Source organism: Leucoraja erinacea, chromosome 15 (assembly GCF_028641065.1).
Source record: "Leucoraja erinacea ecotype New England chromosome 15, Leri_hhj_1, whole genome shotgun sequence".
NCBI classification, from domain to species: Eukaryota; Metazoa; Chordata; class Chondrichthyes; order Rajiformes; family Rajidae; genus Leucoraja; species Leucoraja erinaceus.
In genome coordinates, this window is record NC_073391.1 from 24,313,653 (window position 1) to 24,330,220 (window position 16,568).

The window sequence follows — 16,568 nt, forward strand, 5'->3', positions numbered from 1 at the left end:
TTGTGCCATTAAAAAATAATTTGGCAGTACATTATTCAAATCAAAACCAGATCTATAATTTCTAACTACATTACCTAAGAAAACACATGCAAAGATAACATAGTAAGGATAGATGACAGCAATTTTGCTTCACCTATGGGAACAGAAATGACAAAAACACTGATCTTGTTGAACGTGGCAATTGATCCAACTAATAATGAATTTAAATGATTTTAACAAAGAATGCAATGGCCATAAAGGGATTAGGTCAAAGTAGACCTATGCTTTAGAAAGTGTCTGAGTTGGGAAAACCCCTGACAAGTTTAAAAATGACCTAACAGATGAAGAAATATGCGAATGTGCTCTAAAAGTTAGCATATTTTAGGGATGTGTCAGATCTTTACATTTTCAAAAATAAAAATGAGTAAAAATATTTCAAGAATGAAATCTAAAAAACCAAGGTCTGTGACACTAACAAGGCATTCGAAGCATAGTGTGACCTAGAAGTGAATTACCAATGCTTAGCTTGTGGTTTTCTAGAGGAAGCTCAATTTACAGAATAGTCATTCTTTATTTCAGAAATTGCTCAAGTACATCAAGGACATGAATCATTTCTTCCAGCATCAAAACTCTGGCCATTTGTTGGACTGTCTTGTACAATGAGGAAAAAAATGTTGATCCTGCTGAACAAGGCATCAGGATATGTTGGTAGACAAAAAAAAGATATTGATAATTCCAGAGTCACAAAAGCCATGCTCATTTTTACTGTCTTGCCAGTGCTGTGCCTGCAGTTTTCTTCATCTGAATGACACATCTGGTTTCCCATTGGATGCAAGTCTGCAGAAATATTTTGTTCGACTATTACTACAATGCTGTTTCTGAATCCAAGTACCATGGAGGGCATATTAGTTTTTGCATCCACTATGCTTACAGGTACCATAAGACAAACTTAACTGTTGGTTATGATCATCATTATCAACTTTCATGGAGTGGTAAAATAAAGAGCACTGGGCGTCCAAAAGCCAAGGATATCTGGAACCACATGAAGATTACTAAAGTCTTAGTTCTTGAAAAATCCAAATTGCAAGGTCTATAAACCTCAAGATTAATTTGTGGCATGTGCAGTGCACTTCAACCTGCATCAGTAATTAGTATTCATGAACATGTCTGAATTGATAACAAAGTGAAAGCATATTTTTTGTAGAAGTGGGGTAGCAACATGTGGAATCCTTTGCAGTGCAAGCAGCAATGCTGTCAAAAATGTACCCATTTCTATCATCAATATAAATTATATAATTGTAATGGCACAGCAGTAGTAATCGTGCAAGCTAGCTGCAGATTTATACTAGGTGCTTTTAGAATGATGAGTAATAAAAATTATATTTCTGTACGCTAAATCAGTTTGGTTTATAATCTCTGGATGGTAGAAAAGACTAACATTTTATTGAAAAGGTCAATTTATTAAGATTGATTTTTTACGATTAATCTAATAATAAAAAATTGAGCCATCACATCAGATCTGCATGTTGCAATAGGCAAATAATCAGTGGCTCTGCGGAGCTCTGGTGCATCTGGACAATATCTGTTAAATGTTCAAGGACTGGGAAAGGGCCTTTACAGAGGTTGATCATTGTAACAGCAATAGGAAGCTGTACTGGAGCCTGTACTAACATATAGATCAAAATTTGTAAAGACAAGGTGGCTGTGTATTGAAAAGACAATGTGTCTTGCAGGGACAGTGTTTTGAAAAGACTGTTGTGACTTTGCTACCAGAGAGTAGCCAGGATTATTATTACAGACTGCAAAGGTTTGTTACAAATAAAGGATTGGGCTGAACAGGCTGAAAAGGTTAGTTACAATTTGTGTACTAAGTAAGTTGTGATTTGGAGATCGGATAGATATGGAAATAATTTGGATAAGAGTGACGAAAAGACGGCTGTACAACATGTGTGTTATTTGTTTCATAACAACAAGGATTATAGAATATTGAATTATAAATTGACGAAACGTTTGAGTAATGAGTCTTGACCAGTAGGAGGAATATGGAATGTGGAGTTTATTGCAGGCAGAGAGAGAGAGTGAGTGAGGCAGAAAATAAGTGGGTGGAGACGCGAGATGCTAGTTGGATGGATAACGCCTGTAAAAGAGGGATTGAATTGTGTAATAAAGACGGAACTATTAAAAGATGAAAGTACTTCAGATGGAATGCCAGTGGGCAGAGGAATAGGAGATAAGGGCTAAGGCAGAGAAAGAGAGCGCTGATAAGAGAACAGCAATTAGTAGTTAAAAACAAACTTAGTCCTCTATAGACCCTATGTCTGGCATGGCGACCCTGTCTATAGAAGGGGGAAGTGGCCAATCACAATCTGGATCACTGTCCAATCACAGCTAAGACCACTCCCATTTTAAAAATTAGCCCGCCCACCATTACATTAAACTACTCCCTTTGTTCATTTTAAATTCTCACTCAAACAAGAAGACGACTTTTGCAAGCCCACCCATTCCTGGAGGAATGTCCTAGGTTGCTAATTCTGCAAATTGGTCCCCACAGAAACAAAGATTATTTTAAACAGAACGGCTTTTGTTAGACAAGGGAGGGGAATGTAAAGTTAATACAGAGAGACGTCTCTAATGTTTTACGCAATTTTGGGGGAAAACGAAGGGGGCTGCGAAACTTTGGCTAACTCCTCTTGGCTAAATTTAAGTACCTGATGTATGTTTGCCCGTTAATTTGTACTACTTTTCTTTTAATGTTTGAAGGGAAGTATTTGTTCCAAATCCAAAGCTCTCTCAAAATATTCTAGGATGTTCTTTCAAGTTGTCACTCATCCAAGTTCTGTCCCTTATCAGATTAGATAAATCTCCATGTTCATTTGAGTTGTCACTCATCCAAGTTCTGTTTCTTATCAGACTAGAGAGCTCACTGTTCTTTTCAAGACGATGCTGCCTTCTCCTGTGATCAGGATTTCGCTCTGTCCGTTTCATTTCACCCAAAGCCCATCGGGATACTTGACATCCAGTCCCAGGCTATATTTATATATTCATATATATGCCCCTTTTGATGAAATGGTTCATGTCAGATGAAATAGGATCTCATTGAATGAGCTTGCAGTCTATGAGAATTAATTGTTTCTTCTTTGTTTTCTCTTAACTTTAAGTTTACTATTTCTTACCTTTTGATTGAGTTCAAATAGCCCAGAGTTCATTGACAACGCCCAGACGATTGTCGGCTGCCTTCTCCTTGGAGGACCTCACAGTTTCCGCTCTGTCCGAATATAATAAAGGACATCTCCCACCCGGAACTCCTGTTTGGGATACGTTGACATCCAGATCCACAAGGACAAGGACAAACAGACTTAAAAACAGTTTTTACCCCACTGCTATAAAAGCACTAAATGTGGCCGCCAAGGAACGCAGGGGCGATACAGACTAAGGGACTGTGGTAACGGTGAAATCGACAGAAGGATGGAGGGTTGGGTGTGTATGCGTGCTTTGTCTGTGATTTTCATTTATTTGCTTATCTTTATTATTTTACCGTGGATGTTTTGTTAGCTTTAGAAATGTTTGAATGCTGCACTGACTGGCTGACATTTTAGATTTCGTTGTACATGGCCCATGTTACAATGACAATAAAGAAACTATTCTATAGTGACCTGAATTCCACGATGGCCGCGTGGCATCCAGGTAGATGTGTTAGATGAGATTGGAGATGCCTTTATCTCAGAACAAAATCTGTGAATTTGATATTGTAAATTTGGGGAGATAGATTGGAACAATTGGGAATATTTTTTAATTGTTTTTTTTTTAAATAATGATCTATTTTAAAGGGTCTGCATTATAGGTAGTTCAAGAGTGATCTCACATTCCCCACCACCCGTAGAATTCTGGATCAGTGGAGGGAATGAATAGGACACTAAAGAGTGTGGAAGTTAGTTATGACCCACAGGCCCACAGCAATTAATTAATTACATATGCACAGCAATTAAGCGCAATCTTGTCAGTCTTGCATTCACAGGGGTTGAAAACACAGAAGCCACTGCCAGTTGAACACAGACATAGTCCATAATACTGGAGACAACGTACTGATAAGGTAGTGGGATCGGACAAAATTGGGACTGTGTTGGAGGGGACTGTACCAGGTGCTACTACAACACCAACCACTGTGAAGATCGCAGATTACCCCCGTTGGAGACATCCGATTTAATTGGCTGTAAATGGAGGAGAACCAAGAAAAGACAATGGGGCTATTGACTCTACTTTTTATCCTGAGGTTGGCCCAGATGGGCTGGACTTGTGGAACAATCCCTGCACCAAGACGTCCTGAATAAGGCTGACAACTGTCCTTACGTTTACAACACTGACCAAGATGGATCCATTACCATAGATTCTTGAAGTAAGCAGAAAAAGGTGGCAGCTTATCCCAGAGCTACAGACCGAGCTGAAACAGATAAGAAATGTGCTCACCAAAGCCCAGTCTGAAAATGACCATCTCGCTTCCATCACACAGCAGCTGAAGGAGAGCAATTAGGTTGTGGTTGAAAAGCCTTGATTTTGGAGTGCAACTCAGTTACAGAACTGGATTGAGGTAAATCCCAGCCGGGATCAAAGTGAGGAGCTGAGGAGATAGATCAGACAGTTCGCATTGATGGAGAAGGACGAAGAATGCTGGTTTCACACACTGATGGACAACTTGGGAGAAAGAACAACTCCATTTGTGGAAATAAACTACATTTGTGATGAATGTGGACAGACTTTCATACAGCTGAAACACCTGTCAATTCACCAAATGTGCCATACTGGAGCAAAACCTTTGCAGTGTGAAGTTCATGGTTTCCAGTGCAGGCAAAGAGCATCCTTGAAATACCATATGACCAAGCACAAGGCAATAGCTGAACTTGAATTTGCTTGTGACCAACATGAGAAACGGTTCAAGAAGGCTCACAATTTGAAATGTTCATATGTCCATGGCTCATCCCTTCACCCAGAATACAGATAAAAACAAACCTATTGAAATTGAATCAAGCCAGGCTCACCTAAATTAGGTTGAGCAAAGGAAAGGTTTGTGTGGATAATATAGTTCTGAGCATTATAGCACACCAGTTCCAGAGACAAAATCCAATGTCTGCAATGTGGTAGAGGAGAATCCGGCAGAATCCTAGCAATTGGAAGGACTGTTCAGAACTCTGATAACAGAGGGGAAGAAGCTAGTTGGTGTTGTGGTGAGGCAGAATTCCACTTTGCCACAGTTACATCCTGGACATGCATTCAAGTCGCAGCATTGTTTTGAATGAGGGACAGTGCCCATCCAGTAGAAATAAGGGCTCAATGGAAGACGTTCTGGATGGTTCAATGAACCTTTCACCTCGGAATGGAACAGTGACTGAAAATGGTGAGGGTGATAATGTTGCGAAGCATCAACCTGCCCCAGTGTCAGCAGAATTTCAGCCTTGTACATACAGTGGAGCCACTTCACGGCCGGTCGGAATCCCCATTGAAGAAGGATATGTTCTTGCACTCAGATCCTGAATATACAGAGTGCTCTTTGGGAAAAAGTTGAGGTACAAGATTCAACTCGACCATTAAATGTGAAAAAAAAAAGGTTAACTGCAATGAAGCATCTTGTTCTATAAGAAATAATGTTGTGGATGGATTGGAGTCCAGTGATCTTTCTGAAAGGTGTTTATCAAGTGAAGATGACAGAGAAATAAAAGTTAAGAATGGTTCTTCACTTGAGTCTTTTCAACCATATTGGAAGAAGAAGAGTAAGTTACCAGTTAAAAAGTACAATATTAAGCATGTGAAGAAACAATCTGGGCAAAAACGTGGCCAAAAAGCCAAAATCAAACTTGGAAACGGATGATTTCCCCCACCATGTATCGATGTCAGTATAAGGATTGCTGTGCTGTTTACAGAGTAGTTGATGGACTTAAGAAACATATAAAAGAGTTGTGTGAAAGACCTTGCCACCACCCAGGATGTAACAAGGTGTTTCTGATTGATCACTACCTGCAGCACCATGTAAAGCTGATCCATACAGAACAAAAGAACATCTTTACAGATCAGGAGGAAGTGCAAAGCCTTTGGTCACAACTTCAGAAAGACAAACCACATTTGATCAACAATCTTGAAGCATTTTGAGCTCTATTGTATGACCAAGGGTCTAGCGAGAGAGAAGTTGAATATTTTTAAACAGATGGATCTCTTTAAAGAGATTATGCATCACCCTATCCAGGAAGACAATGACTCAGACCTGGTGGGTAATCAGTGTGATGACAATCAGGACAATGATGAGGATGGCAATTATGGTGTTTCTGATGAGAAGGACAGTTGCCGTTTTGTTCCCAACCCTGACCAGATCAATGCCGATGTTGACAGGAGAGACACCTGCAAGGACAACTCTGACAACAACATCCCAGATATCTATGACATGTGTCCCAAGAACAGCGCCATCAGTGAGACTGACCTGAGTAAGTTCCAAAGGGGACGATGCAGATCGTTCCTAACTGGGTAATGCGCAACAAGGGCATGGAGTTGCTGCAGACGGCCAACTCTGACCCTGGCCTTGCTGTCGGATTTGAGGAGTTTAACGCCATCAACTTCAGTGGCACCTTCTACGTCACCACAGACTGCAATCTACGCTGGCTTTGTCTTCGGCTTCCAGTACAGCAGCCGCTTCTATGTGGTGATGTGGAAGCAGGCCACACAAACCTACTGGGAGAAGCTGTCCAAACCCATGGATACGCTAGCGTCTAGATCAAGGTGGTGAACCCCACCACTGTAACTTGCGTACAGTTTTGGTCTCCTAATCTGAGGAAAGACATTCTTGCCATAGGGAGAGTACAGAGAAGGTTCACCAGACTGGAGTGGCAGGACATTCATATGAAGAAAGACTGGATAGACTCAGCTTGTACTCGCTAGAATTTAGAAGATTGAGGGGGGATCTTATAGAAACTTACAACATTCTTAAGGGTTTGGACAGGCTAGATGCAGGAAGATTGTTCCCGATGTTGGGGAAGTCCAGAACTAGGGGTCACAGTTTAAGGACAAGGGGGAAGTCTTTTAGGACCGAGATGATAATTTTTTTTCCACAAAAAGAGTGGTGAATCTGTGGAATTCTCTGCCACAGAAAGTAGTTGAGGCCAGTTCATTGGCTATATTTAAGAGGGAGTTAGATGTGGCCCTTGTGGCTAAAGGGATCAGGGGGTATGGAGAGAAGGCTGGTACAGGATACTGAGTTGGATGATCAGCCATGATCATATTGAATGGCGGTGCAGGCTCGAAGGGCCAAATGGCCTACTCCTGCACCTATCTTCTATGTTTCTATGGGCCGAGTAGGGGCAGCACCTGTGCAATGCTCTCCGAAGAGACTGGCAACACCCTCAGACAGGTCCGAACTTTATGGCACAACCCCAATATCAGCTGAAAGGATTACACCGCCTACAGGTGGCACCTGATCCATCAACCCTAAACAAGCTTCATCAGGATGGTTGTCAATGAAGAGAGTGAGAACTGGATGCCATACCATTGGTTTGATGTACTTTGGGGTACTATTGAACTGGTAGCCATACCTTTGGTTTGATGGACGTTGGGGTATTATGATCATTATGGCTCTATCATTTTGTTAATCATTGCTCTAATGCTTACGAACATTGTGTGTCCCTACTGTGAATGTTATCATGTTTGATAAAAAGGAGGGCATGAAAGAAATAATGGTCAAATCTAAAATGGAATAATTCTTCTACAAAAGCATGGTCTAGTAGAACAAAAGAATGGTTCGGTGCCAAGTCTGAATGACTTTGCAAATTATATGAAACACAATACGGAGGACAGGTTGTCTTTTTAATAAAGAAATTAAGACGGAATCCTGCAGTAATAACATGTGCTCTTTCAAGGCCATAAAGAAGCCAAGATTGAAAAAATAGCTGACGCTCCAGAGATAAGTAATAACTTGTTTTTGGATGAGCTTGATTTGGACCAAGCTTGTCCTATTTTCTGAAAGGCTATAAAATCTTTCAGTCATGCCATATTCAGACTTGGTAGGAGTGTTTTACTGATAAGAAAAAATGTATAATTGTGCTAACTTTCCTTTGTTCTGTGAGTGGAGCCCGAGAAGCACTGAGCAACGTTGTGCTCATTGTAGATCTTGCCAATCCTGTTTGACGAATCAATTAAATACTTTAAATTTGGTTCTTAATTTGGACTTTAATTCAGGTTGCTTACCTACCATACCACCTACAGGTTGCTTACCCACCATAACACCTCCAGATCCCTCAGATCGGCCGACTTGGGGCTATTGACCATCCCGCGGTCTAGGCATAAGCTCAGGGGCGACCGGGCCTTTGCGGTTGCAGCTCCTAGACTATGGAACAGCATCCCTCTTCTCATCAGAACTGCCCCCTCCATCAACTCGTTTAAGTCTAGCTTTAAATTTATTTCTACTCTCAAGCCTTTCTTGAGGTCCTCTGAGGGAGCGCTGTATGTATGCATCTATGTATGCATGTATGTATGTATTGTTGATCTATGAATCACTGTTTGTAGCACGTTAGTACCTGCACCAATGTAAAGCACTTTGGTCAATGAGAGTTGTTTTTAAATGTGCTATAGAAATACAATTGACTTGACTTAAAGATTGCCATGGTTTCCATTTAACATTTGTTGCTATCTGCTTTTTAAGAAACAAACTTTGACACATCTGGACAATATCTGTTAAATGTTCAAGGACTTGGAGAGGGCCTTTACAGAGGGTGATCATTGTAACAGCAATAGGAAGCTGCACTGGAGCCCGTACTAACATATAGATCAAAATAAAACAATGGAGACCTGCATAAAACTTGTGAATATTAAACTTTACAAAAATTAGGTATAGGGAGAAATAGCTTCTTATTATAAGAAGTGTCATTGGAAATAATAAGTAAATACCATATGCCACCAGGGTTAAAAATTGCATTTGAGACATCTTACGATTTTGGGTACTCGAGAAACAACAAAGTATGTGAGACAATTACTGCAGTATTACCAATTACATAAAACTATGATAACATGGCACAGCCAAGATCTTGGCAGCTCAGGACTGGTATATTTTCCACACAATTGAATGTTACCAATATTAATTAACTACCACTATTAGTTTAGTTTACTTTAGTTTATTGTCATGAGTACCAAGAATAGTGAAACGCTTTTGTTGCATGCTAACCAGTCAGTGGAAAGACTATACAGGATTCCAATTGAGCCATTCACAGTGTACAGATATATGATAAAGGTAATAACGTTTAGTGCAAGAAAAAGTCCAGTAAAGTCTGATGGTCTCCAATGAGGTAGATGGAAGTTCAGGCCACATCTCTAGTTGTTGATGATGGTTCTGTTGCCTGATAACAGCAGGAAGCTCAGACCACCTCTCTGGTTTTTGATTATGGTTCTGTTGCCTGATAACTGCAGGAAAACACTGTCCCTGAATCGGGAGGTGTGCCTTTTCACACTCTGTATCTCTTGCCTGATGGGAGAGGGGAGAAGAGGGTTGTGACAGGAGTGAAACTTTGACCTGATTATGCCTGAGACCACCTCTCTGTTAAATAGATTAGGAGGAAAAGAGGGAAGGAGGGGGAGAAGGAGAAAAGTTGGGACGAGACGAGAGGAGAGGAGAGAGGAGAAGGAGAGAAAGGGAGAGGGAGAGGAGGGGGGAGAGGAAGAGGAAAGGAGGAATGAGGGGAGAGAGGGGAGAAAAGAAGAGAAAGGGAGGAGGAAGGAAAGAAGAGGGGGAAAGAGGAAGGAAGGGAAGGGAAAGAGGGGAAAAAGAAGAGAGAGAGGGAAGGGAAGAAGAAGAAGGGGAAGAGAGAGGGAGAGGGAAAGAGAGGAAGAGGAGGGGAGAATGAGGGAAGGAGAGGAGAGGAAGAAAGGGGACTGAAAGGAGAGGGGGAGGGAGAGAGAAGGAGGAGGGGAAAGGGAGGAGAGACAGGGAGAGAAAGAAGAGGAGAAAAGAGGAGAAGTTTGAGAGCAGGGAGTGAGAAGAGGAGAGAAAATAGGAGGGAAAGGGAAGATGAAGAGGAAGAAAGGACGGAGGGAGAAGAGATTAACTGCAGGAAAACACTCAGGATTTAAAAAATGGAGAGGGAGGAATAAGAGAGAGAGGAGGAGAAGAGAGGGGAGGAGCAGGAGAGAAGGGAGGAGAGGAGGAGGAAAGACAGAGAGAGTAGGAAGAGAGTGGGAAGGAGAGAGAAAGTGACAGAGAAAGGAAAGAGGGGAAGAAAGGAGAGGAAAGCAAAGAAGAAGAGTGAGAAAGAAGAAAGGGAGGAGGGGAGAGGAGAGGGGAGAAGAGAGGAAAGGAGAGAAGAGATGAAAGTCGAGGAGGAAAGAGGAGAGGAGGGGGACAGAGAGGGAGGGAGAGAAAAGGGGAACGAGGAAGAAAAGAGAGAGAAGGGGAGGAGAGGAGAGGGAGAGAAGAAAGGAGACTAAAGAGAGGGAGAAGAAAAGAAGAAGAGGAAAGGAGGGGAGGGGGAAGGAAAAGGAAGAGGAGAGAAAAGAGATAGAGAAAGAGGGGGGAGAGGAGGAAAGGAACCGAAAGGAAGAAGAAGAGAGGGAAGATAAAAGGAGAAGAGAAAAGAAAGAAGGAGGGGAAAGAACAGAAAGGAGAGAAGAAAAAAGGAGGGAGAAAGGAGGTAGAGAGGGAAAGGAGGGAGAGAGAGGGAGGAGAAGAAAAAAAAAGAAGGAAAAAAAAGGAAGAAAGAAGGAGAAGAAACAGAGGAGAAGAAGAGGAGGGGAGAAGAGAGGAGGAGAGAAGAAGGAGGAGGGAGAAGAGAGAAGAAGGAAAGAAAGGAAAGGGAGAAGAGAGAAAGAGGGAAGAAGGGGGGAGAGGAGGGAGAGAAGAAAGGAGAGAGAGGAAAAGAGGGGGAGAAAAAGGAAGAAAGAAAAAGAAAAGGAAGAAAGAAGAAGAGAGAAGGGGAAGGAAGGGAAAAGAGAAGAAGAAGGAGAAGAAAAAGAGAAAGAAAAAAAGAGGAGAGAGAGGAAGAAGAGAAGAAGGAAGAAAAGGAGGAGAAGAGAGGAGAGGAAGAAAGGAAAGAAAAGGGAGGGAAAGAAGAAGGAGGAAGAAAGAGAGGGGGAAAGAGGAAAAGGGAAGAAAAGAGGGAGGGAGAAGGGGAAGAGAGAAAAGAGAGAAGGGAAAAAAAGAAGAGAAGGAGAAAAAGAAGAGAAAGAGGAAAAGAAAGAAAGGAAGAAAGAAGGAGGGAAAGAGAAGAGAAAGGGAAGGGAAAAAAGAGGAATAACAAACGAAAAGAAGAGAGGAAAGAAAGAGAAGAGAGAGAGAGAGGAGAGGAAAAAAAGAGAAGAGGGAAAAGGAAAGGGAAAGAGAAAAAGGGAAGAAAGGAAAAGGAGAGAGAGGAGGAAAAAAAAAAAAGGGAGAAAGAAGAGGAGGGGAGAAGAAGAGGGGAGGGGGAGGAGGGAAAAAGGAAAAGGGGAGAGAGAGGGAGAGAGGGAAGGAAAGGAAGAAAGAAGAAGAGAGGGGAAGGAGGAGAAGAGGAGGAGGGGGAGAGAGGAGAAAAAGGAAAGAAGAAGGAGAGAGGGAGAAAGAAAAGGGAGAGGAAAAAAAGGGGAGAGGAGAGGGAGAGAAAGGGGAAGAGGGGGGAAAGAAAAAGAAGAGAGAGAGAAAAGGAGGAAAGAGAAAGGAGAGAAAAGGAGAAGAAGGAAAAAGAGAAGAAAAAAGAAAGGAAGGGGAGGAGGGAGAGAGAAGAAGGGGGAAGGAGAAAAAGAAAGAAGAAGGGGAGAGGAAAGAAGGGGAGAGGAGAAGAATAGAAAGGAGGGGGAAAAGAAGAGGAAAAGGAGGAGGGGGGAGAGGAAGAGAGGAGGGAAGGAAGGATGAGGGGAGAAAGAAGGAGGGGAAAGGGAGGGAGAAGAAGAAAGGAGAAAGAAAGAGAAGGGGAGAAAAGAGGGGGAAAGAAGGAAGGGGAGGAGGGAGAAGAAGGGGAGAGGAGGAGGGAAGGAAGGAAGGGGAGGGAGAAGAAAGAGAAAGGGGAAGAGAGGGAAGAGGGAAAAAAAAAGGAAGAAGAGGGGGAGGAAGAGGAAGAGGAGAGGAAAAGAGGAAGGGGAAGAGAAGGAAAGAGGGGAAGGAAGAAAGGGGGAAAGAGAATTAAAAGAAGAAAAGAGGAGAAAAGAGAGAAGAGGGGGGAAGAAAGAGAGAAGAAGAAAGAAAAGAAAGAAAAGGAGGGGAGAAGAGAGAAAAGGAAAGAAAGAAGAAGAGAAGTTGGTGGGAGGGAAGAAAAAAGAGAGAGGGGAGAAGAAGAGAGGGGAGGAGAAGAGAAAAGAGGAAAAAGGTAGGAAAAAGAAGAAAGAAAGAAGGGAGGAAAGAAGGGAAGAAGAGAGGGAAAGGAGAGGAAGGAGAGAAAGGAAAGAAAAGAGGGGGAGGGAGGAAAGAGGGAAGGAGAAGAAGAAAGGGAGGAAAGAGAAAAAAGAAAAAAGAGAAAAGAAAGAGAGGAGGAGAGAAGAGGAAAGGGGAAAGAAAGAAGAAGAAAGAAAAAGAAAGAAGAAAGAAAGGGAAAGAGGAGAAAGAAGAGAACAGGAAGGAGAGGGAGGAGAAAAAGGAGGGAGGAAGGAAGAAGGAAGGAGGGAAAAGGGGAAAGGGAAGAGAGAGAAAGAGGAAAAGGGGGGAGGGAGGGGAAGGAGGAGAAGAGAAGGAGGTAGAGGAAGAAAGGAAAGAGGAGAAAGAGAGAAGGGGGAGAAAAAAGAAACAGAAGAGAGAAAAGAAGAAGGAAGGAGAGGAAAAGAGGGGAGGGAAAGAAAGGAAGGAGAAGAGGAGAGAAGGGAAAGAAGAAGAGAAAGAAGAGGGAGGAAAGGGGAGAAGAGGAAAGGAAGAAGAGAGGAAGAGAAGGAGAGAAAAGGGAGGGAGAAAGAGAAGAAAAGAGAGAGGAGAGAAGAGGAAGGGAAGAGAGAAAGAGAAGAGAGAAGAAGAGAGAGGAGAAGAGGAACAGAAGAAGAAAGGAAGGGAGAGAGGGAGAGAAAAAAGAGAGGGGGAGAGAAAGAGGTGAAAAGAGAGAAAGAGGGAGGAAAAGAAGAAAGAAAAAAGAGGAGAGAAAAGGAGGGAAAGGAGAAGAGAGAAAAGGAGAGAAGGAGAGAAAAGGAGAGAAGCAGGAGGAAAAAGAAAGAGAAGAGGGGAAGAGGAGAAAGGAAGAAAGAGGGAGAGAAAGAGGAAAGGAGAAGAAAGAGAAGAGAGAGGGAGAAGAGGGAAAGAGAAGAAAGAAAGGGAAAATGAGAGGGAAAGAGAAGAGGAGGAAAGAGAAAAAGGAAAAGGAAGGGGGGGGGGAAAAGAAAGAAAGGAAGGGAGAAAGAAAGGAGGAAGGCCTTCTGGGAGAGAGGGGAAGAGGAAGGAGAGAGGGGAGGGGAGAGGGGGGGAGGAGAGAGACAAAGGGAGAAGAGGAGGAGAGAGGAAGGGGAGGGGAGGAGAAGAAAGGAAGAGAGGAAGAAGAAGAAGAAAGTGGGAGAAGGAGAGGGAGGAGAGAGAAAGAGAAGAGAGAGGAAGAGAGAGAGGGGGAAAGAGGAAAGAGAAGAGAGGAGAGGAAGGAAAAGGGGGAGAGTCAAGAGAGGGAGAAAGAGAGAGGAGAGAAGGGAGAGAAGGGGAGAAAGGGAAGGGGAAGAGAGAGAGAAGGGAAGAGAGAGAGAGGAGAGAAGGAAGGGGGAGAAGAAGAGGAGAGAGAGAAAAAGGAGAGAAAAGAGGAGAAAAGAGCAGAGAGGGAGGAGAGAAGAAGAGGGAGAGGAGGAAGAAAGAGAGGAGAAGGAAAAGAAGGAGAGGGAGGAGAAGAGAGGGGGAAGAGAGGAGAGAGGGAGAAGAGAGAAGAGAGAGGAGAAGAGAGGGAGGCAGAAAGGGAGGGAAGAGAAGAAGAGAGAGGGAGGAGGGGAAGGAGAGAGAGAAGAGGGAGAAGAGGGGAGAAAGAGGAGGAAAGAGAGGAAGGGGGAAAGAGGAAGAGGGGAGAAACGGACAAAGAAGAGGAAAAAAAGAGGAGGAGAGAAGAGAGAGAGAAGGAGGAGAAGAGAGAGAAAAGAGGGGAAGAGAAAGAAAGGAAGGAGAGAGGAAGGAAAAAAGGAGAGAAGGGAGAGAGGAGAGAGAAGGAGAGAGAGGGAGAAGAAGGAGGAGAGACGAAGAGAGGGGAGGAGAGAAGAGAGAGAGGGGAGGAAGAGAGGAGGAGGGAGAGAGGAGAGAGAGGAAGAGGAGAGAGAGAAGGAAAGAGGAGGGAGAGAAAGGAGGAAAGGTGGAGGGAGGAGGGAAGGAGAAGGGGAGGAGAGGGGAGGAGAGAGAAGGAGAAATTGGGGAAAAGAGAAAAGAGAATAAAAGAGGAGAGGGGAAAGAGTGGAAGAGAGGGGGAGAAGAGGGAGAGGGAGAGAAGAGGAAGAGGGGAAGGGGGGAAGAGGAGAAGGAAGACATGAAGAAAGCAAAAAGTTTTCTAAGGAAGCAAGGCTTTCATATGTTTGCTGGAGGCCTTGCTGAGGCAGCGTGCAGCGTTTGATAAATTTTCTTCACTTCTGCGGACATATGGAGCTTTCCCAAACCATGGACCGATAAAAAAAAGTTGCTTAGAAGTTGGTGAGAATGATGGTGACACTCTTTCTAAGGAAGCAGAGGAACTTGCTTCAACATGGAGGGTCCAGGACAAGTTGCTGGTGATATTCACTCCTAGGAACTTAAAGCTTTCAACCATCTTTACTTTAGTGCCGTCAATACCACTTCACTTTCTGAAGTCGTTCACCATCTCCTTTGTCTTGCTGACATTGAGAGAAAAGTTGTTGCTTTGACACCAGCTCAGTACATTCCCATTCTCATTCCGGCACATTATTTGATGTCTGCTTTTTTTTTTTAAACAATGATGCCCATTACTTTGATACACTTTCTAGAGAAGTTTAAAGGGGAGAGGGAATTGGGAATTAGGTGAATGGATGGGAATGTGGAAACTAGGCCAGAGATGGAGTTGAATGAAGCATGTGAGTGGAATGAAATATGGGAATAAGTGACCTAAGTGGAGTATGGGAGTAAGTGCCCTAGAGAATGGAAGCAAAGTGGAACTGGACTCCAGTGAGTGGGATGGAGCGTAGGAACTGGGCCCCAGTGAGGGGAATGGAATATGAGAATCTACCCGAGTGGAAGCTGGAGGCTCTGGTGAGTGGGATGGAGTATAGGAAGAAGTGCCCTATTGAATTTGAGGTGGTGTGGGAATTGGGCTAGAGTGAGTGGAATAGATCGGGTAGATGCAGAGTCTCTTGCCCAGAGTAGAGGAATTGAGGACCAAAGGAAATAGGTTCAAGGCTAAGGGGCAAAGATTTAATAGGAATCTGAGGAGTAACTTTTTCACACGTAGGGTGGTGGATGAGTGGAACAATCTGCCAGAAGAGGTAGTTGAGGCTGGGATTATCCCAACGTTTAAGAAACAGTTAGACAGGTCCATGGATAGGACAGGTTTGGAGGGATATGGACCAAGCGCAGGCAGATGGGACTAGTGTAGCTGGGACATGTTGGCCGGCGGTTTGGGCAAGTTGGGCCGAAGGGCCTGCTTCCACACTGCGTCACTCTATGAATGAAAGTGACAGCAGCAAACATCACTTCATGAGCCAGATGCAAAACCCTTGGGTTTTCTGAGTCCCTAATAGCAGATGATTGGTGTTTTATTGTTATTGTATATAATTCTTAGCTTTAAATAAAATAATTTAAATATCATAAGTGGCTTAACCGTAGTGCAGCTCCCAAGAAAGGAAATGTTGGTGATACTGGGGTAACCCACTATCCATTGCCTATGAATGAGTACCTTTGCTCAGAGGAGTTAGTGATGCTTGCTACTCCCTCCGACGAGGGCTCCCTGCGGGAAGACTCGACGCTGCTGCTTCTGGCGGCCGCGCAGACTCAGAGCTGCTGCCATTTAGTTCCCGAGCCGTCCGTGGTGCTTGGACCTTTGGCGCAGGCGCAGTGCTGCCGGCCGGCCGTTGGTTCCCTCGCCCGGGCCTCCGGCGCAGGCGCGCTGCTACCGGCAGTTGGTCGTCGCTCAGTCCGTGGCGATCGGACGGCGCAATAAACTCGAGGACCCGTCGCCTGTCAGCCTCTCGGAATCACTTCGCTGGTTAACGTTGGCCATGAGCCTGGACAATTTATTCGAGGAGATCCTCGTGACCGAACAGAAGGCTTTGGAAAAAAGACAGTTTCTTCACAGCGGTAAAGAAGTGCCCGCCCCTCCGCCACCTTCCCTCGACGCTCGGTCCCTTTAACCACCACCCAGGGTCGCGGCGGCCGTTTGCCATTCCGTCCCGGCGAGTTGTCTGATCTCTGGGCTGGCCTCGGGTCTGGGATGCGGGAGCTGCACCACTGTTTTTCCTGTACTGCCTCTCCCAGATGACGGCTCGGTGGCGCAGCGGGAGAGTTGCTGCCTTACAACGACAGAGTCCCGGGTTCGATCCTGACCACGGGTGCTGTTTGTGCGGAGTTTGTGCGGTCTGTGCGCAGTTTGTGACTGCATGGGTTTTCTCCGGGTGCTCCGGTTTCCTTCCACACTCCAAAGACCTGCAGATGTGTGGTACTAGGGTGGTTGCCGGTCGGCACGGACTCCGTGATACAGGTGTTCCTATCCCTA

At 44.1% G+C, this 16,568-nt stretch overlaps 1 protein-coding gene and 1 pseudogene across 1 annotated transcript in view; both read left to right on the forward strand.

The window, feature by feature from the left end:
- The first annotated feature begins 5,720 nt into the window (after positions 1 to 5,720).
- On the forward strand, positions 5,721 to 16,016 carry LOC129704374 (thrombospondin-2-like; annotated as a pseudogene).
- Positions 14,599 to 16,568, forward strand: part of ccdc172 (coiled-coil domain containing 172) — a 34,543-nt gene continuing 32,573 nt past the window's right edge. Inside the window, exon 1 of the mRNA XM_055647461.1 lies at positions 14,599 to 16,153. Within this exon, the coding sequence (XP_055503436.1) occupies positions 16,075 to 16,153 (79 nt within the window). The 5' untranslated portion in view covers positions 14,599 to 16,074. The remainder of the gene's footprint in view (positions 16,154 to 16,568) is intronic.